At 44.9% G+C, this 21,930-nt stretch overlaps 1 protein-coding gene across 1 annotated transcript in view; it reads right to left on the bottom strand.

Moving 5' to 3' along the window:
- Positions 1–21,930, bottom strand: part of EXO5 (exonuclease 5) — a 124,232-nt gene that overhangs the window by 53,390 nt on the left and 48,912 nt on the right. The window contains exon 5 of the mRNA XM_085649911.1: positions 20,709–20,881. Coding sequence (XP_085506037.1) covers positions 20,709–20,881 — 173 coding nt within the window. The remainder of the gene's footprint in view (positions 1–20,708; positions 20,882–21,930) is intronic.

Below are 21,930 nucleotides of genomic sequence, written 5' to 3'. Positions count from 1 at the left end.
AGGTCTAGAATGGGCCTTAGGGTCTCGTCCTTCTTTGGTATTAGAAAGTACAGAGAGTAGACCCCTAAATTTTGCTGATTGACGGGGACTTGCTCTATAGCTTGTTTTTGTAGGAGGGAGAGTATCTCTTGTTTCAGAAGTGTGGTATGTTCTTGTGACATCGCACGGTGTCTGGGTGGAATGTTTGGGGGGAGGGGGGGGGTAGAAGTTAGTTCGAGACAGTACCCTGACCGAATAATTTGGGTCACCCATTTGTCTGATGTTATGGTCTCCCAGGTTTGAAGGAAATCTTGTAGACTGCCCCCGACCGGAGTGGAATGGTCTGGGGGGAGCGGGGGAAAGTCATTGTGTGGGCGGTGTGGCAGAACGGGCGGTGTTGGTTTTGCCCCTGCCTTTATTATGGTTTCCTCGATATCCACCTCTTTGATAGCCCTTTGTGAAGGTTTTTTGAGGAGGGGACTTATAGGATGTGGAGGCGTTATCGGAAGAGTAGCCTCTGCCAGAGCCTCGAAAGGAGGAACGGCGAAAGGAGCGTCTAGGGGTGTGTGATTGTAGTGCTCCCATAGACTTCGCCGTATCTGTATCCTTCTTCATTTTTTCCAAGGCTTCGTCTACTTTTGGGCCAAACAAGTGTTGTTGGTCAAAAGGGTGGTTTAGTATAGACGCTTGGACCTCTGGTTTAAAGCCTGAGATCCTGAGCCAGGCGTGGCGGCGAAGCAGAACACTGGTGTTTATAGCCCTGGAAGCTGTGTCTGCTGCGTCAAGGGCACATTTAATAGAGGTGTTGGTAATAATCTTTCCCTCTTGTATTAGTTCATTAGCCTTATTTTTATATTTCTCTGGGAGGTGTTGCATAAGAGCCTTCAGTTCATCATAGTGTGCTCTGTCGTAACCCGCCAGCAACGCTTGCGTGTTGGCGATGCGCCACATATTGGCAGCTTGCGAGGCAGTGCGTTTGCCTGACGTGTCTAGGAGCTTGGACTCCTTATCGGGTGGCGGAGCTTCACCTGATGACTGGGAATTAGAACGCTTCCTAGCTGTGGATACCACTAATGAGTCTAGGGGCACAGGTCCTTTAATATAGGCAGGATCTGTGGGGGCTGCTCTGCATTTCTTTTCTATTCTGGGGTTTAAGACCCTAGCTCTGACGGGGTCTTTGAAAACCTCTGTCGCATGTTTGGTCACCCCCTTAAGCATGGGTAATATAGCGGTAGATTTATCTGCCATGTCAAACGTGTCAAGTAGGAAGTCTTCCTCAACTGGATCACTGTGTAACTCCACCCAGTGATAATGTGCCGCCCGTTGTAAGAGGTGGTGGAACCCCAGGGAGTCCTCTGGTGGAGATGGCCTGGTTGGATAAAGATCATCCTGAGGCACATCTGGGACATCTGGATTGTGATAATCCTCCCATGGGTCAGGTGTTCCCGGAGGAGTGGGGTCCTGTGGGGCATCTGTTGGATAATATAATGGATCCCCTTGGTCATCAGGGTCTGGAGACGGGGTTGGAGAGCGATGAGGCAAGGGCGGAGAAGGTGGGGGCGGAGATGGAGGGAGTGGAGGAGGTGGAGGTGGTGGGGAGGGTACTCTGAATGGAGATGTGGCAGAGTCCTTCCGTTTTGGTGGTGGAGGAGGAGCTGGCTTGTCTAAATGTCTTTTCTTGGAAGACAAAGTCAAATGTCCAGTCTTTGGATCCTTGGTTAAAGTCTTTTGAAGAGGATCTGGCGTGAAAAGCTCCTCCGGCACCGACTCCTCTACCGGTGCCGATGTTTTCGGAACCGAGGGCTTCGTTGGTTTATCCGCGCCATGCTTTCTCGGGGCCTCCGATTTTTTGGCCGGCGCCGAGGCAGGCTTCGACACGGAAGTGTCGGTGCCGAGGGACTTATGTTTGGTCGGCACCGAGAGGCCAGGTTTCGACACAGATGGCTTCGGCACGGAGCTGGTTTTCTTCGGCGCCGAAGGGTGTTTTTCGGCGCCGCTAGGAGGCTGGCTCGAGCCCGAGCCGCCAGGAGACTTGTGATGGATTTTCACCGGGCCCGAAGGTGGGGTGATGGAAGCGGTATGCTTGGTTTTCCCTAGGCCCGGGGGCGAAGGGGTAACCGGAGTCTCTTTCGGTATGGGCGTGGGAGGGGGTAGAGTACTCACGACCCTCTGCGCCAGTGTGATCTCCACCACGTCGGAGTCGTCGGCTTCGGAAGCGCTGACGACGTCATCCTCCTGTTCGGTGTGCTGCTGTCCCGAAGCCCCTGTATCTTCTCCGAAGATGTCAGGTGGAGCCGAGGTCGATGAGTGCGCCATGGTGCGTCGAGCTCGTCGATCCCGAATGGTCTTTTTCGATCGAAAAGACTTGCAGGCGGGGCAGTCTCGGGCCTCGTGTTCGGGAGAGAGGCAGAGGTTGCACACCTGATGGAGATCGGTGTGGGGAAATTTAGACCCACATTTTGGGCACTTCTTGAAGGGAGTCCTTTCCATCGGCCGAGACCGGAGTCGAGGTAGGCCCGAAGGCCGCTGCCTGGAATCGAGGAAGTGCCGAAAAGAGAGATGAAGAAGCCGATTTTCGTCTGAAGAGTCTCGATGGACGAGGATTTTTCGTCGAAGGTCGAACTGGATAGGTTCGAAGCCGGAGCACGAAGTATAACATCCGAGCCCGATGGCGGAAAAAACCAATCTGAGGATGGAGCCGAAGCCCATGCGCAGTACGGACCGAAGGAGGAGTCACCGAACTCGTGACTTCCAAAGACTGTCCAAGCAAGAAAAACAAACTGCAAACATCAAGGCCCAACACCAGATGGCGATCTATGCACAGTGTATAATCTGCAGCTCATATGCCTCGAACATTAGAGATTATCAGATTTGGTGGGTTCTCTGGATTGGGAATAAACTGGCACAAATCAGTTATTTTTCCCTTAACCTCCAGCACGGTGCAATGGGATTGTGAGTTCCCCCTTGCTTGGACTACAGACTCAGTCAAATACCTGAGGATTAACATACACCTTGACACCTCTTAAGTCATTCAATTGAACTATGGTAAGGCAGTTCACAAATTGGAACAGCAGATTGATAAATGGCTGCAACTCCCACTTTCCATTGCAGGACAGGTGGCGTTGATCTAAATGATCGTCCTCCCTAAGTTCCTATATCTCTTTAAAAACATTCCTATCCCACTTACAAATCGTTTCTTTGAGACACTCCGCACACATCTCATAAGCTTGACATGGGGAGGCAGGAGACCCAGGGTCCGCTCGGAGGAGGTGATGATGCTCCCTTCTGACAGGGGGGGGATTTGGGGTCCCCAACCTCCATTTATGGTATTTAGTGGCGCAATGCAGCTATGCTTATTCCTGATTTCACCATGATGCTAGAATTCCGTATTTGCGCCCAGAGACTGACCTGGTCTTGCCAGACGTACTTAACAAGATACTTACCCTGGGCTTTTTTCGAGACCCCATGGACATCCAAATGGACTCCACCACTAGCTGGGCCTGGTAGAAGCTGGTTAGGATTACGAGCTCCCCTGTGTTGTATTCTCCTGGTCTGCCAATCTCCAACCATAGATGGATTCCCATCACAGGTGAAGCGATTGTGAAACGTACTCTTTCCAAATTCGACCTGCAAACAATTAGGGATTTATACATTAATGGGCATGCCTTCTCGGTGACAGAAGGTGCCAAATTTGGCGGCGGCGCCACCTTCATGGACAAATATGTACTTAATCGTATAAGATCTGCATTGAGGGCGGTTGTCCATGGATTCCCTCTAGAGCCTGATTAGTTTGCCCCCCTATCCGCTGTTATTGATAGTGCCGAGGGGAAACTTCTAGTCTCCAAAATGTACAGGGCATGTGCAGCTGCGATCCCTGCTACCGATTCCAAGCTAAGAGCCGCCTGGGAGGTGGACCTGGGGCACCCCATCCAAGATGACCAATGGGAGGTGTGTTGCAGTCAGCCCAAGGAGGTGTCAGCCGTCACAAACCGATTCACTTTAAATTCTTTCATAGAATCTACATGACCCCTGTTGTTTAAAATGCAATTCCCACGCGCAGACTTTGCCCACCTCACTTGGAATTGTGGCAAAATTAAAGCCTACTAGGCCGCAATTTTTCAGACATTAGCAGAAATGACAGATTTGGACATCACAACCTCTCCAGAGGTTGCACTGCGGGGTTATGTAAAAAACGATCCGAATGCTTTGCGGCGGTTTACCGCGATAGTGCTTCTTCTGGCTAAGAGGAAAATAGCACTCAAATGGGGGCGGAAAACTGCACCGACATTGAAGGGCTGGCTAAACTGTCTTGCATACTGCAGGACGAACTATGATCTATACTCTATCACACTCCCTAGCAAGTCCCGCCCAAAGGACATCTGGGGTCCGCTGAAACGCTACACGGCAGCAGTGCAGACACAACCTGCCACACAAATGGAGCACGGCTTGGTGCCCACAGGGGTGGGCTGAACGGCGAGGGAGCTTAAATGACTGGACAGTCATCCGCCAACTCTACCCCGACTGGGATCTTAATTTCCAATGGTGGCAACGCGGGTGGAGTCCTCTGCTTGCTAGAGGCAGGGTGGGTACTGCGAGACGGATGGAATGGGTTACTGTGTGCTATACAAGTACTTGATTGTTAATTAGGATGTAGCGGTCGAATTTTCCTTTCTGGATTCCAGCTATATCGAAACGGATATGCTTAACTGTACCAGATCTTGCAGATATGATGTGCTATTTTGCAAACTGGTAAATACAGAAAAAAAAAACTAACTCACGCCCCCACAATGCACTGCTTATGACCTCACAAATTACATCACTCATGACATGGTCAGTGATATCACTCATGACATCTTGCCAGAAAGACTGCATGAGGGGCACATTTGGTGTCCACGTGCATAGTCCAGTTCAAACCTGTTCTGGGAGCCGTTGGCACCCGCTCTGGAACGAAACTGAAAAAGACACACAACTGATTGACAGAATGCAAAACAAATCAAACCATTCACCCCCAGTCAAGAGATCTGGGTTAAATCCATCATTCTTTTGCTCACCATGCCACCCCAGTTTAGACCTGGTCATATGCAAATCAGGGCGAGAAAGCAAAAGACACACAATTGATGGACGGAACTGGACAAAGGACCTGGGAGTAACCTCCCCCCCCCCCGATCCAACCCTCCCCTGAATCTTCCCAACCCTTTACCTGTGGTACTTAAGGCTTAGCTGGGTGTAGGTCCCTAGATTTGTCATGGGATAGGATTCAGATCAGACACCACTTATACCGTCTGGGCACCCTGGACTTCCCTTGGGACTGACTTCATCTCCCGTCCAGTCTGTGGAATCGTCTGTGCCTGTGCACGATACAAGAACCTTCCAAGGCCTGTGGGCCTCAAAGACACTTGAAGTAATCTCACTTGGAGTGAAGGAGTCACACCCCTGCATTCGCAGGCACCGCAACTAAGTCGATCGGTCTGCTGATCCCGGAGTTCCTCAGGACTCCTAAGGCTCTGCAACACAGGTGGTGGGTTCCACAGCTCCCGAGGCCAGCCATGCCCTCTCACCAAAGTTTAGGCCAGTATCCCTCGTGGGGGTTGCAATACCCAAACCTCTGTGCACCGGGTCAATTTGCAGTTGCAAAGGCTTGTTGACTTCTATCCAAGGAGATCTTTGGGCTCCAAGTAGCCTCAATCTCGAGAACCTCCAGTGACCAGAATGTTCAGCCACACCGCATTGTGTGCATCATGGCCTGCATCTTTTGGTGAGCTGCTTGAGGTCCTCTCGGGACTTGTGTGTCTCCGGCCTGTGGGTCCACTTAAAGGTCACACTGGTTTCTTTTGGGCTCCCGATTGCTCTGGCCTTCCCTGAATCACCTGCTGTTGGCTGAGTCCCTTGGACCTTGCTGGTCCAGACGTCGTTCCTTCTTTGATTCCAGCGTTGGTTGCATTTGCCAAGGCTTCTTGGTGCTCCCGCCGGACACCGACCCCTCAGCACTCAACATACTTCGTGGGACAGCTTGTGCACAGCCCCTGGTCCTGCTCAGCGTCACCTGGTCCTCACAGCTGCAGAGTCAAGGTCCTCGTCATTCATCCTGCAACCCAGACATCAGATGGCATTCGTCTTCCCAGTCTCCTGGTCACTCCTGAGCGACAGACTCTGTCCCCTCTGCTTGCAGGTACCTCTCATCAGGGAATCCCTCCTCAAATTCCACCGACACTTCCTCCTTCTTCCACAGCAGCACTTTACTGAAGTCCTCCATGGAGTTCAATGGCGGGTTCCGACACCACTTCACACGTATGCACCTGGCTTCCTTGGTGTAGGTAACGTAGGTACTAGGGTATCTACAGGTGGGGTGGTTCTCCAACCTTCTGTCTTCCACAGTGTTTCTTCAGGGTACACTGGGAAGGGTCCTTAATCTTTAAAATCCAACCGCGACTTGCACATGAAGTTGTACTGAGCACAAGGTTGTGTTTCCACACTGAACAAGCTCTCCGTGGGGTCCCCATCTACTCACCTTGGGTGGTTCCTTGGGGTCCCAGCCCTTATACATCCGCTCTACTTTGTCTTGATCAGAGTCATGGTTCTTTTACCACTTTCTTAGTACATGGTATGTTTACCCCCTGAGGTCCACTGTGGATTTCGTGCTATTTACTGTGTTTCTTTGATAAAGTTGTGTGTGCATTGTGTCTATCTCGGTGTTGAAGATATTGGAACGTACTAGAGAGTATTATATAATAAACACATATTTTGATAAATACTTGGTGTGGCTCTTTTTCACTTAGTCTATACTAGATTGCATTCTGGTAAAACAAGCTGCTTTACACTCCTTGTGGACTAAGCCTGGAGGCTGCTCTCCCCAGCTACCACTTAGAGAGCTTTCTAAGTTTGTCTAAGACCTCTTAACTCACCATAATGGATGTCTGGACTAGTGCAAGGTGCCTACTTACATTAGTGGACATCATGTCTATGTCTATGTATTGGTATTTGTAAGGCGCGTATATCACCCGAAGGTCTCATAGCGCCAGCAGTTACTCAGATGTTAAGAATAAGACACGCCGGTTTAGAAAAGCCATGTTTTCAAGAGTTTGCGGAATTTCTGATGGCTGGGTTCCAGTATAATGTGAAGTGGAAGAGCATTCCAACTTTCGGGAGCGAGTTTGGAAAAGGATCTATCTCCGTTTCTGACAGTTCGCACTTTGGGAACCGCTAGAAGGTGCAGGCTGGAGGATCTAAGTATTCTGGCCGGACGATATTCTGTCAGTTTGTTAGCTAGATAGGCTGGGGCATTGCCGTTCAAAGATTTATGGACTAGACAGCACATTTTAAACGTAATTCGTTTTTTAATGGGGAGCCAATGAAGCGCCTTCAAGCAGGGTGTAGAAGAGGTGCGAGTAGGTAAATCTAGAGCCATTCTGGCTGCAGTATTTTGAAGGACCTGGAGTTTGTGAAGGAGGTTCTCGTTTATAGAGGCGAAAAGGGCATTGCCGTAATCCAGGCGACTAATAATTAGTCCCTGGATTAAAGGCAGACGAGAAGAAAGAGGGATCCACTTGAAAATTTTCTTTAGATTACGCACGAGTCCAAAGCTGGTGTGAGTGATGTTATTAATATGATCTGCTAAGGTAAGCTTATTGTCAAGCGTTATCCCTAAATTACGGGCTGCTGTCTTAGGAGAAGGACAGGCACCCAGTGGTGTTGGCCACCATTCATCAGACCAATGCATGTAGGCATTTCCAAAAAGCAAAATCTCCGTCTTTGCCGCATTGAGTAAAAGATAGTTGTTTGACATCCAATCTTTTACTGCTAGCAAGCATTTTTGGAACCTATGTTTGATGTTGATGGAATTGGGTCCCAAAGTGATAAGGATTTGAGTGTCGTCTGCGTAAGACACGGTCTCAAATCCAAAAGCTTTAATCAATCTTGCAAGAGGGGAAACATAAAGATTAAATAGCGTAGGGCTCAAAATAGAGCCCTGGGGTACACCTTTATCAACTTCCTGATTGGCTGATGAAAATTTGCCAATCTGGACCTTAGAGCTCCATCATATACCAGGCCAGCTTTTCACACATCTCAAATTACATCTCTGATGACATAATCCACAGAATCTGACACATCCACTGACACCCCCATAAAACCTTTCATACACCCACTCCAACTTTCACCATATCATTCTCAAAACCATTGACATACCCATACCAGTACTTACATACCCACTCACTGATTCATAGGTCTACACACATATCAACTCACTCACCCATACAGCCACTCATACACCCACTCACCCATACAGCCACTCATACACCCACTTACTAATATAGCCACTGAAATACCCACTCATACAGCCACTAACACACAGTCACTCATAGCTACTCACACACCTAAATCACCTATAGTCAATCACACAGCCATCTACTCGGCTATACATTTATACACACATTCACACAGATACTAACACATACTCACTAACCTATACAGTCACTGACACAAGCACACACTCACCCATACAAATTACTCTCGCAATTACTCAGCTACATAAAGTCACTTATACTCGAACACTCACCTATACTGCCTTTCACTTATTCAGTTACTCACCCATATACCACTGACACATCCATTCATGCATCAACACATACACACACTCACTCACCCATACAGTCCCACACAGATGCACTCACTTGCCCATACAGCCACTGACTCACCCACTCGCTCATGACTCACCCACTCGCTCATCACCCACCCACACAGACACCCATAGAGGTACTCAGACAACCAATCACTCGCCCATACAGAAACTCACACACCCATGCAGCCACTTAGACACCAACTGACAGATACGGACATTCACAAAAGTCACTCACCCATACATTCACTGAGACCCTTAATTATTCACTTATACAGTTACTCACGCACCCACTGAATCATCCAAGGCACTCCTATACCAACTGATTCACCAATACACCTTGGTATGTAGAATTAACACTCAAACTTTTTGGAAACACTCAGTCACCGGATGAGGTCATCAGTGATGTCATCAGTGATGAAATATGGAAGGTCATAAGCAGTGCATTGCAGGGGCGCAAGTGAATAGTTAACTCGGGTAACTAGAACGGCTGAATGACTTGGTTCAACCGAATCACAGGATGGCTGCCCACCCTTCCTGGTTTGAAGTGCTGGCAGCCAATCAGATCTCAGGTACGAGATCGGGAGGATTCGCGGATCCACTGTGGTTACAGTTCTATATCTGAGAAATTTTAAAATATCTCAGGAACTACTGAATGGATCAACACCATTTAACAAAAAGAATGCTTTCTGGACAAAGCGCTAAATTTGATGTCATTCCATTCAGCAGTTTGGGCTGTAGTCGTGTCTCAAGTTTCCTATGGAAATTCACATGGAGAAAAAGCATTTTGGGACCCCTCCCCCTTTTCTCAGCCCCCTGAAACTTTCAACACAGAAGCTGAAGTGAGTGGCCAATTAGTTTTGAAACTTTTGCTAAAATCCATCAAGCGACGTCAAAGTTATAAGCAAAATCAAAAAACGCTTTTCCTAAGGAAACTAAGTCCTAACTATTATATTACATACTGGCGGTTGCCAGTATGCAATATATCTATATCTATCTTACAGCATTAGCCTTTCGGGTAACTAGACTCATTGCACTCGGTCTCCAAACTAAGCAAATGCAGAAAAATCACCCATTTTATAGTTTTACTAATCCTAGGGAATTGGTACTGTGGAGTAAATCCAATAAGTTACAACTAATTATTGAGTATTATCCACCTAAATCAACTCGAGTTCAAGCTGAATTAAAAAGGTTCATTACAGAACTTGGTAACAAAAAGTGCCCAAAGTCCAAACGAATAAAACAGTTCAGGTCATCACTCATCGGTCCAGTTATGATCCAAACTACTTTCTAAATTCACAAAATCCATCTCTGGTGTCTCTGAAAGGCTAACGAGTTGCTGTGGCAATATTAGCACTACTATAAAGAAATGTCCATGGAACATCCCAGAAATCTATTTGCCAGGTAAAACAATCTTTTTGCCTCATTGCGCTCATTTTATCAGAGTTCTGATAACAAAAGGTTTAAATTATGACAGTTTGAACTGAGTCGGATTATTCAGAGGGAACATCTCTTACCTAAAACATTCAACTGAGTTTTCAAAATACTACTGAATATACACCAAAAGTATGATTGTAATTATGGAGACTGATCCCAGTCTGGTCTTGAGAAATAAGACCATTAATCTTTAATGCCTTCTTCCCCACAAATCAATCAATTAAACAGTATGTACTGAGCACAGATTATCACCTCCTGAGGGTAGCCAGATACTAAAGTCTCACTGGTTTCAGTCACACAGCCAGGTCTTGAGTCCCTTTCCGAATTCGTGAGAGAGGGAAGTTCGCAGGTGGAGGGCTAGTTCGTTACTGTGAGCATTGAACAATGTGAGCATTAACCAAACACTATATCGATAACTGAGCCTTTTAAAATTACAAGTAGAAGAGCTCTGCAAAGTTTTGTCAGAGATAAAACTTTATGATCAGTGTTGAATCTTTCAAATATTGGCTTTTGCATGAACTACCTACATTATTGATCAATGTTTTAAGTAAATGGTATTTAAAGTTGTTTGTCAAACACTGGACAACAGGTTTGTAAAATTTAAGTTTCAAATATGTTTGAATCCCTCCATACATTTTTACATATCTCTCGTATTTCATGGTGATCTCCTAAGATTCTTTGGCTATTTGCCTAGAGCAACATTTTAACCAACTCAAAAACAACACATTTGTGCCCGATTACAATCTTGGCAGAAAGGGATACGCCGTCACAAACATGCCGGATATCCCGTCCACTAAATTACAATTCCATTATATGCTATGGTACTTTTAATATGGAGGACGGAATATACGTCTTGTTTGTGATGGAGTATCCCATCTGCCAAGATCGTCATCAGGCCCTTAGTCACCATAAGCTCTCAGGAAATTCACAGCAAAATGATCATCAATTCTTTTTACTTTATACTAAATAGTTTGATAGTAATCCAAATATATTTACACATAACAACAATTTCATTATTTTATTGAAAAATCTATTTCATACTTTTCTACTCCCCATTTATTTCACACATATACACACACACACACACACAGAGACAGACATTTGTGCTTCACACATACCAATCATACCAACAACTTGTGCCCTCCCTTTGACCATATGTATGATGTCCAGTGTGCATAAACTGCCATCAATAACACGTCAACATTGTTTTTTGGTCCAACCTCCTCTTGCTAGTCTGAATCAAGCACAACTATCAGTCAATAGGCTATATATTGCTGTGAGTGATAGTATATACACGTGATCCCTTTCTCACCAGGTGGCTTCTCAACCTTGAACCAAGTAACTATGCTTTATATTACTAAACTATCTTCATTGCATTCTGCATCGATTGTTCACAATGTTTTAACAATAACTCCTCTCATGAGTGTCACAGTATTACTTCCAGCATTCTTGAGATGTTAGCTTTTAAGGGCACGAATCCTTTACAACATTTGTTGTCTTACACCTATTGATTTATTCAGGTTATATTAACTATGACCTTCTTTCAACCATGTTTGTGTATAATCGGTCTGAGTTACTTTTCTTATAGTGTTTGTCTATTACAGTGTAGTGTCTTGCTCCAATCCAAAATGGAAAGGCTAAAGTTTTAAAGTTAAAGCTTAAAAGAAAGCTTATGGGGGTATTGGTGGTCAACGTGGACATTACCACTGTAGTCTCTTCTACAACTTACTAGATGTGTAGGTTGCACAAAATCTAACCCCACCTCAGCTTTCAAGGATGCTATTCTGGAATCACTGCCTTATTAGGCTAAATAATAGATGTTCCCAGTGCACTGTACCTTGGCTTCACTAAGTTCCTTTTTAATACTCTTCAAATTCTAGACCTTTATGCAGGTAGGTGAAGTAGGCTCAGCACATCATCTCCACCTATTATCAACATCACTGACTACCCATGCATGCTAATATAGTAGATTCTCTTTCAGGGTTCAGTGCCTTGCTAATTGTTCCATTTATGCCAGGTAGCCAAGATGTCTTAATCTTGCAAAATACACTTCTTATAGATCACTGAGCTACTTTCATAACTTATGTTTGTCACATTAGGAGAACCTGGGCCGCAGGCCACTCTTTTTCACTCATCAACCCTCCTCTTGGAATGCTTTAGCTCTCAATTAGGTCTAACTTCACACTCTTCTATTCAACCAATGGTTAAGTGGAGGTGGGAGACCCCCACGGTCTAGTATATCTTGTTTCATAGTACACTAAACTGACCCGATGCAAGAACAACCTCTGTGTAAGAATTCTGTAAGATAGCATAATATAAGCTACATAACATGAGGGGTACATGGTGCAGAGAGATATGGGAAAAGAGAAACAATACATTTTCATAAGTGTAAATCAGTCCCAGGGTCTGTGATCAGAGGGGGGCTCACAGGCGTAGCAGTAGCTATCATGTGCAGGGGAAGGAAAAGGTGCATTAAAAAAAAAGTCTAGTCTCTTCAGGCCGGTTGTTGTGCAAACCCAAAAGAGCAATCTCTGGGAAATGTAAGCCCCGCCACAAAGAATGTGGCATTCATCATCATTAGGCTTCCTACACCTTTGGAGCAATTGGGACCAAGGTGGGCTCTACCACCTTACGTGGGAGCAAGGGTTTTTTGTTATTTTTAGAATATGCCCTATATAAAGTGATCACCAGCCAGAGTATACAGCTGTTAAAACTATCTAGAACTGTCTAAAGATTATTTATTAATGGATGTCCTGATATAGTTAAAAGCTAAATATGGATGACATACAAGGGTTACTAATCTCCCTGTCATTACATGTTTCAGCCGATCATCCTAATGCCTCAAAGGATCAATGGTCTTCTTCAGGACATTTCGGTCTCTGGCTCATCTAATACTCAATCTCTATATTACATGTGGTACTCTCTCCATTAAGTGCTGTTGTGATACAGGTGCAATGCCACCAAATACCAAAAACCACATAGACTATGCCATCTATATTCATGGTCATCTAGTAGTACCATACAAAGGTATTTACAGGAGATCAGTACTCGTGGTGTTGAGGAACTTTCTCTCAAGCTTGGGAACACAAGGAAACACATAACAAGCATTTGCAATGCAATAGGTCTCGCATTTACGCGAGTTTGAGCTATTGACATTGCAAATGACAATGCCTTTTATTTTTGTTTTCATTTTTAAAACATAACTAAAAGGCATTGTCATTTACAATGCCAATAGCTTAAACTCGCGTAAATGCGAGACCTATTGCATTGCAAATGCTTGTTTATACTGTTGTCAAAATGTATAATTTGTTGTTAATTTGGGTCTATCTAATTGGAAAATACGCTGTTTTGTAATGATTTTAATCACGTTTCTTAAGGATGTGCAACCCCTAAAAACAAATGGATCAGTCTTGACTGGTTAACCATTTAATAATAAAAATCACGGTTGCCTCAGAAAAAAGTATAACATATAAATTGGCTTTAGCTAAAATATGTGAATAGTGTGTGGGCGATCAGATTAACATTTTCGCATTTTTTGTAACATCCTGGGATGGTTTTGCGCTACTCATTGTTCTATGAGGCGGTAATAAAATGTTCTGGGGAGGAGTAGTGGAATACATATGCTCCAAAACTCGCTGGGTGCCAGTGCAGGTATGGGTCCAAGTAAAAAGTGCGTGGTTTCATGTATTGTTCTGGGTACTGTGCTGTACAATAATTTCAAATTGGGTTCGATCTCCAGACCCGTAGCTGTCGGTGCGCAGAGGGTTAAATCTGCCTCCCACCCCTGCGCCGCGGGGAGGCTGCGCCGTGTAATGCGTGCACACCCCTCACCCTCCTTCTCCCCCTCTTGCTCTATTGCAGGAATTGCATGGCCGGTCCCTGAGCTTCTCCACGCTTTCCAGGGCCTTGATGGCAGGGGCCTGGGGGCTGTTGGCAGAGACTAGATTCGCAGAAGCGTCTTGGTGGCCAAAGGGGTGGAGCACATGATCACGAAACGAGAGAGGCCCGCTGCGAGGGGTCGACTGACTCAGACCCACCCGCCGACACCCGAGGGAAGAATGAACACAACAACAGCTAATGCGCTGGCTCGGAGGAGGGGTGGTGGAGCTGGGGGTGATGTGGCAGCATCCGTGTACTATGTGCACTACAGTGTCCCTAGTTCCTACCACAGGAATCTCCTCTGTGTGATAGAAGGCGACCTAGGCCTGTCGAGGCCTCGGGCTCGAGTAAGAGCACAGCCGGACCTCTCGGAATGGGGCGGCAAGGTACAGAGGGCCTCTGGCTGGTAAGGAGGAGACGTAAGCTTTACAAGCCGTGTTTTTCCGGGGATGAGAGAGAAGCAAGGCTGCCCCCAGATTTCCCTAACAATGGTGTTGTCGTTCCTGAGAATTGTTCTCAGCTGTGAAACTGTTCTAGACTGATAATTGACTTTATTGGGGAGAGTGCGGCCTGTATGATTTTGGGAAGGAATGGGAAACTATATTTGCTACCCCCTTCATCATTGGAAAGAAGCTACGATGCCGGAGCGATCGTTGCATGTCGGCCATGCTAATTTTGGTAATATAATTGGAGGAAGAGTATATTTGTGTTGTTTATTTATTCGGGGTTTGTAGAGGTCGACTTAAAAAAAGAAGTCAGTGCGGGTTTGGTGGGTTGGGGGTGTAGGGTTACAGCCTCACATGACCAGTTTAGATAAAGGACAAAACAATGTTATTGTACCGCATGTCCCTTCTGAAAACGAGAGTATCCCTTAAGAGTTGACAATCCTCTTAATGATTTCGTGTATCACAGCCGAAAGGTGGGTGCTGGAGTCAGTTTAAGTGCACTGTAGCGCCCCTTACCTAATAAATTGTGGCTTTAAAAACTTTGATCGGCTTTAACTGGGTCTGCAGTACATGTGAGCTTCAGTCATGCCTGACGGCTGGAGACTGCCCAGTCTTAGGGCTAACACTGTCTGTGCTGTGCATTGATTGCTGAAGGGAGTATATATGCTCCTATCTTTGAACTGACCACCTGTGACTTTTGTTGCCTTTGGGGGTCTGCTTGCACTTACCATTTTATCCAGCATTGTGTGGGTACCGTTTAATCTCTCAGGATACGCAGATCATGAACGATCTGGCTATCCCCGTGAGTGCATCAATGACCTTTTGTGCTTGTCTGCAGTTACTGGTAGCATACATCCAGTTTCAGCATTTTGTGGCACCTATCTGCTTTGATGACCAGCTATTAATTGGGTTTATGGTCTTACCTGCTTTGGGCCTTAGTGACAACCCAAGAATTGCCATTACTGACATCGTTTCGCTGTTAAAACACCTTTGATGACTTTGCTATTAGTGTTCCTTTGCTATTAATGTTCCTTTGCTATTAATGTAAATCAAGTCATTCATGAAGCAGAAGGCCTCTTCAAAGAGAGCTGCATAATGCGCAGTGTGTCAGCGCGATAAGTGCAATTTTACAGATCTGCTAAGTTTTGTTTTGCTCTCCAGCCCCGCATATGCAGTCCTCCATAGCGCTGCGACCATGATATCACCTACACCCTGTGTTCAGACTATTGGAGCAACAAAATCGAGCTACTAACCTATTATACCGGGTAAAAACATGAAGCAGAATTATAACCAGCATTGGCAAAGCCAGTAGTTCTCTTATATGAGCTCAGTGTAAAGTGCATTAGCGCTAAATGCACCATAGTCCTTTAACATTTTTAGCCATGCTGCACAGCAGCCACACTGCTATACAGCACGACTACAAATCATTGGCAAAGTCTGCAATGCCCAGGCTATAGAGCATGATTCAAAGGCAATGGATGAGCCAATAGTCTCAAAGGCGAGACCTATTGCCTTTGCCAATGCTTGTTGTACAGGGGGGGCGGTGGCGAGGTGTGTGCGCGCGCGTTAGGCAGCCGCGGATGCGGTGAGGGGGGGGCGGCAGCGGCGGGGTGTGTGCGCGCACGTGTGTCTGTGTGTGTGCGCATCTCAGAAGCACGTCCACAGACCCCGACCCCAATCGCTGCGCGTGCCCCGGTCTGTCTCCCTTGAGAGGCATCTCGGCGACACCTGATAAAAAGAAAGCATTTGCAATGCAATAAGTCTTTAGCACACCCCTTACAATCCAAACCTATTAAAGTTTGATTTCAGCAATCCAGATACTTCTGTAAAGAAAAACGTTAGTATGCACGCACAGATCAAAACAGCATTATAAATACACTTCTCTATATATTCAGTGCACCATATTTCAATTGTTAACATCGCATTACACAAGTATATGAGGCCAAAACCAAAATGTATATGTGGCCAAGCCAATCGTATAGAGGTAGAGCCTAAATTAAGCTTATCCATTCATACGGGTAGCAAGCTACTCTGGGACTGGGCACTTGGCTCTAAAGGTGTTGTATTTAATCTGACCCCAAGTGGGAAGTGTTTTGGTGTCACTGTGGGGTGCTCCTCTCGTGTCTTGGGTCACTGCGCTTAGCAGTGAGATGGAACTCACGGAAAACATGTGGACTAGCTAAGGATTTTAAGAAAGCAATAAAGTGGGAAACACAAAACTACAAGTTCCAGAATGCAAAGCGTTGATGCACAACAAGCTAGGACTAGAAAATGCTGTCGCACATGACATGGGCCCACTTGGTCCAGTTGAATAGTCGAGGGGTGTAGTTCTGAAATGGTCAACTTAGAAAGTAGATGTACCAGAGGACTTCTCTGTGGAGCAAAGCTAGAACCCCCTATGTGCTTGTTAGTTTATGCCGAGCTCAGAGAAAGCTGCTATTGTCTGGCCGCCTGAGATGGATCCTGTGACCAGCCACATGCCCCTCCACAGAGCGTCCACGCTGGACAGTGACATAAAAGTACAGCCGGGGGCGGAGCCAGCATCTACACATGGGTTAGACCACAACCTGCCCCCAAGTCTCTCACATCTTCAAGTCACTCTGTGCAGAGGGAGTGACTTAACTGGAATCTGTGAATGGGAAGCTGTGCCGGCCAAGTGCCTTTCTTGTTCTGTGTCTGACACCAATAAACACGAGACCCTGTCAGAGCTCCCTCCCTGCCATGGCCACCCACTTGGCTCTCTTCAAGAAGGTCTGGTGCATCAAGAAATACCTGGTTCTTATCGGGACCCCGCTGCTCCTACTGCCCATTCTCTTTGCACTTCCACCCAAGGTAATGTTCCTATGTTTATTGAAATATTATATTTTCAGTTGAAGGACAGCAAGCTGCCCTTTATTAGGAGTCAGCAGGGTAATCTTTCCTGTGACTTTATTGGATTATGGGTCCTGTAGTCCTAGTGTTATAATAGGAAAAAAATAAAAAACAAGTTACCAGAATGCTTGTGTAACTAGGGCTGAATAAACTACTCGCGCATGACTTGGAAATGGAACAACTTAGATATGATTGAGAAAGGGTGTTTGTGTGGGGGGAGGTGGTGGAGGTGTATTGCTCAAATACATTAAATTAACCCATGCTGTTGCTGCTTAATATATATTAGTACGTCCTCCCTGGTATCTCTCAAAGGTGCACGCATTCTCTGGGGGGTATTGGTGCTGTTGTTTGTGGCAGGTAACCTGCTCGGGGGAAGGGGGAGAGTTGAAAATCCGGTTGATGTACAGAAAGCAGACATACAAAACTTTTTAACCAGACTACTTCTTTTCCGCCGGGCAGCAGCACAGCGCATTTTGGAGAGTTAAAGACACCTCCTCCCCCTCAACATAAACCTTTCGACCAGTGTTTAAATTGTACTTCAGGCGTGAGTCGGTGCAGCCGGCTGAATTACTCCAGGTGCCCTTGGGGTGCGTGCCTACACTTGTGGCCGTGCAGCAGCAGATCCTTCCGATTTCTGTCAAGCGTGTGGGAATAGTATTGGTGACAGTGGCCAGGTTGGACATGTTCTTAAACTTTCATTTACCAAAAGCTACATCGTTTTTGAAAAGTTATGTAAGTGGTTGTTTTGTTTTTTGCCTCATCCGAGTTTGGTTACCTCGGAGCGCTGAGTCAGTTTACACTCTGGTGACCTTACATCACAGCAATGCCACGTCCGGGGTAATAGTGGGAATCAAAATAATGGACGCGTGGCCATTAAGACGTCTGCTCCCGAGCAAACAAAACAAAGGTCATTATCACAGCATGCCGACAGGCGCCCCACGCTGCGGACCTATAATTAACTCAGCAGGTCTTCCGGAGAGGAGCACTCAACGCGCAAATGCTGTTCATGTGAAGCGCGTTCACAGACAGCAATCACAACACTCTGCGCGTGCCCCAGTCTGTCTCCCTTGAGAGGCATCTCAGCGACAATAGGTCTCGAGAGCGAGACCTAAAAAACGAAATGGGATGATACGATATAAGATTATACGAATATATGCAGAATAATCTGAGCAATAAGTTAGCAAGATGCGTGCTCAAGACCAAACTAAGATGTGGACTTGAAAATCACCAGTGAGTGTGCGTGCATGGATGGGGCAAAAACAGGAGCATCATTCAACATGACTATAAAACAACAATTGAATATGTATCAAGGTAATCACTGTGGCAAACCTGTGGGCACTAAAGATTATAGTGTTACACTCCTGACGCACTATTTGAAATGAATACTACACTATTATTGGTGATACTTGAGCTGTTCCTTTCTCGGTTTCCGAACTATTTTGTACCACTAGTGTGTGACTGCGAAGGAGACATCCCCCTCATTTTGCCATGATGCCGGTACTACAATAGAACTAGGGTAAGTGACAACAAACATGTACATACATTATAATGAGACCTGTTTGGTGTTAATGTTATCTTAAGCAGTTGTCTGAGGTCTGCGTAGGAATGGTCTCCCCAAAATATGCAACTGTTAGTGATGGTACAATTTAAAGTTGTTGAGTGCCAGCACACATGCATTTTTTATTAACACACCTGTTTTTAGCCCACTTTCCCATTTCTAGAAAGCGTTTTCAGTCCTTATACATCTGAAGGAATAGTCAATATAAAAAATGCTATTGGTAGTGATGGTGCTATATGAAAAATTTGTTTAAGAGACATTGTTTGGGCCTATGTCCGATAAGACAGCAATCAGTCAGATAATGACATTGTGGCCTACTTGATTGGGCTATTCTGCCTGAGATTGTAGATCTATGTGTAGTTTAGGAACAAACTGGTGCCCTATGAATCTTTTTATGTAGTTTTAAAATAATGGAATATAGCTGCTACACCATAAAGATCGAATGGAAAGGTCAGGGGGTCACACAAATGTAATTATTTGTCTCTTCTGTACCTTTTTCCTTAGGTGCTCCTATTCGAGAGAGGGACTGAGAGAGTACTCATTTTTACCTTATCTGCATGGTTTGACTGTATCCCATATATTTTAATTCCTGTATCCTGAAGACCTCATTACTGCATAGGCTACCAAAGGGGGGTCGAAACATGTCAGTAATTATAGGATTTTATTGGGGCACTTGCTAATAAAGTACATTTGGACTATCCTTTAGGTATATTTTAATCTTTTTTCTTACCAAAAAAACAGCACCCTAGTCATTATCCTGAAAATAGATTTATAAGAACTCCCTGGGCAATAGCATAGTATCCCTCGATTGAGTCAGCTGGGATGGCATTGTTCCTACCCCAGAGTGAGAGGTCGTCCAATGAGAAGCATGGCTTGATAAGTTAAGAGTGAGAATACCTCTTAAAATTCTTTTGATGACCCTCTGTCCAGATGAGTCTATACTGCAAATGAAACAGTTGCAACGTCAGTATATTCAAGTAGTTTAGTGTGTGTATTAACATAAGGCAAGGAATGGGCAGCGTTCGTCCCTTGGGGTATGGTTAACAACCGGAAAATGCCTCTACTTTTAAAAGGTGTCTGCGGAGCTTCTTTTTACTGAAATCTGAAGGTCCAGGAGATGAACTGCCATGACTCAAATGTTCTCTGATAGTATCGAATACCAAATCAATTTGATCCTGAAAGGACCGGATTCTTTCCCCTCCTTGCTTGTTCAGATACTTGATGGAGTGGTGTACTATGTTTGAAGTAGGATAGAGTTCTTTTTGATCCTGGAGAGGTAGACCTTTAGGCTAAGATGAACTGCTCTAAACATCAACCTGTTGATGATATTATTCTTCTTTCAAGACAATTTCCCTGGAGGGGTCAGGTTATCCAAGTGGGTTCCCCAGCTTTCCAGTGCACAGTCTGTCATGATGGTTTGTTCCATGTGTAGGTTGATAGAAGAAGACGACTCTGCGTACATCTGCTATAGACATATTATACCAGTGACTATCAAGGGGACAGGCCATCAGAATGCATTCTTCTCAATGAGAACAACATCTGGCACCACCGATCCGCTGAGCATCCCTGAAGATGCAGCATATGTAACCTAGGAAGTGGTATTCAAAAAATATAGACTATCATAAAATACAGTAGAAAAGAGGCTTGTCTGAATACTGGGTGAGCCAATGACACGAGAGTTAAACTGACAACGACTGGTCCAGTGAAGGAGGCACTTTAGAGTTTTTGGCTCTAGTACTGGTCCAAAGTCTTGAGCTATGAGTCAGAGGGAATAGAAGATGTGGGTATTGTTCACTCTTTTCTGAAAATACCATATGCTTTCTGAGATATACTTTTGAATGATTGCACCAGACAGAACATTTTACACTACATAAGAGTTAAATTAAGAATAAAGTGAAGATAAGATGACGTACACTCTACCTACCTGGAAATAGTGACTTTTCTTCTGAGATTCTCCAGGCAATGAGGGATTTCCCCGAGTCTTTAACTCACTAAGTTCAAGTTCTCCTTTAGCTGTGTAATGTAGTTCATCAACAACTCCCACCAAAAAAATACCTTCCATTTCTCCAAAAACTGGAAACTCACGAACTCTTCCACCTATTTGCAAAACAGGAAATAGGACAGTCAATTCTTAACACATGTTTCTCAACACACATCATAAAACTCATTTTTACATATGCGTGTCACTTGCACACCGCATTAAGATAAATAAATGCCTTTGTGATGGCGCTTAAGAAGGCCAAAACTAGTCTGGAGCTGCTAGTCTGGAGGATAACTGGTCTAGCAGTTGAAGATGGAATGTTCCATAGGTTTCCTACCGGCTGATTTGCTAAAGGTTAGTCTCTGTCTAGAGTGGTATAATGAGTCCAGGGGAATCAACTTTGTAAACAAGCATTTGCAATGCAATAGGTCTCGCATTTTCAAGAGTTAGAGGTATTGGCGTTGTAAATAAAGTGTTTTACCATCCATAAAATGTCAGGTTTGGTTTTACTACGCATTTTTAAAAAAACGTAAGCATTTTTTTCGTAAAATAAAAAGTAAATGCTAAACGCAGAAGGTGTCGAAAGGTATTTAACTATTAAGCAAATGTAAGATACGGAAAACAGATCGAAGTGAATATATTATAATATGTTAGCAGATGATCCTGTATAAACAATATGGGAGCGACCCCACTGCCCAAGAGACAGGGTACCACAAATGTGTAAAGAAAGAAATTCTCTTGGGAATGTATAACCCCCTAAACCACAATTATGCCAAGTTCAATCCAAACTTTCAAACAAACTTAACTTGGGTTCTAAAATGCCCAAATCAATAGCCGCATATAACTCAAAGACAAAGAGACAAGATCAAATAAAAATTGTTGTTGTAATTTATTGACAACGGAGCGGATTACACCCTTTGTGGGGGGTTTTAAATTGTTTAGAAAAATTGGAGAGTTTTTATCTTTGTCCTGATGAAGGTGGGATCTATATAAGAGTTTACCACCGAAACGCGTCGACGCCTGTGTAATTCAGAATTGGTCTAAAATCCAGGAACTGTTTCATATTTGGATCTATTGTGCAAAGAATAGACCTGTGATACGCATATATTGATTTATTCTGGAATTATACCATTCTGTGAATATATTGATTTCACATTACATCCTT

Source organism: Triturus cristatus, chromosome 3_2 (assembly GCF_964204655.1).
Source record: "Triturus cristatus chromosome 3_2, aTriCri1.1, whole genome shotgun sequence".
Classification (NCBI taxonomy): domain Eukaryota; kingdom Metazoa; phylum Chordata; class Amphibia; order Caudata; family Salamandridae; genus Triturus; species Triturus cristatus.
This window is presented reverse-complemented; position numbering and strand designations above follow the sequence as displayed.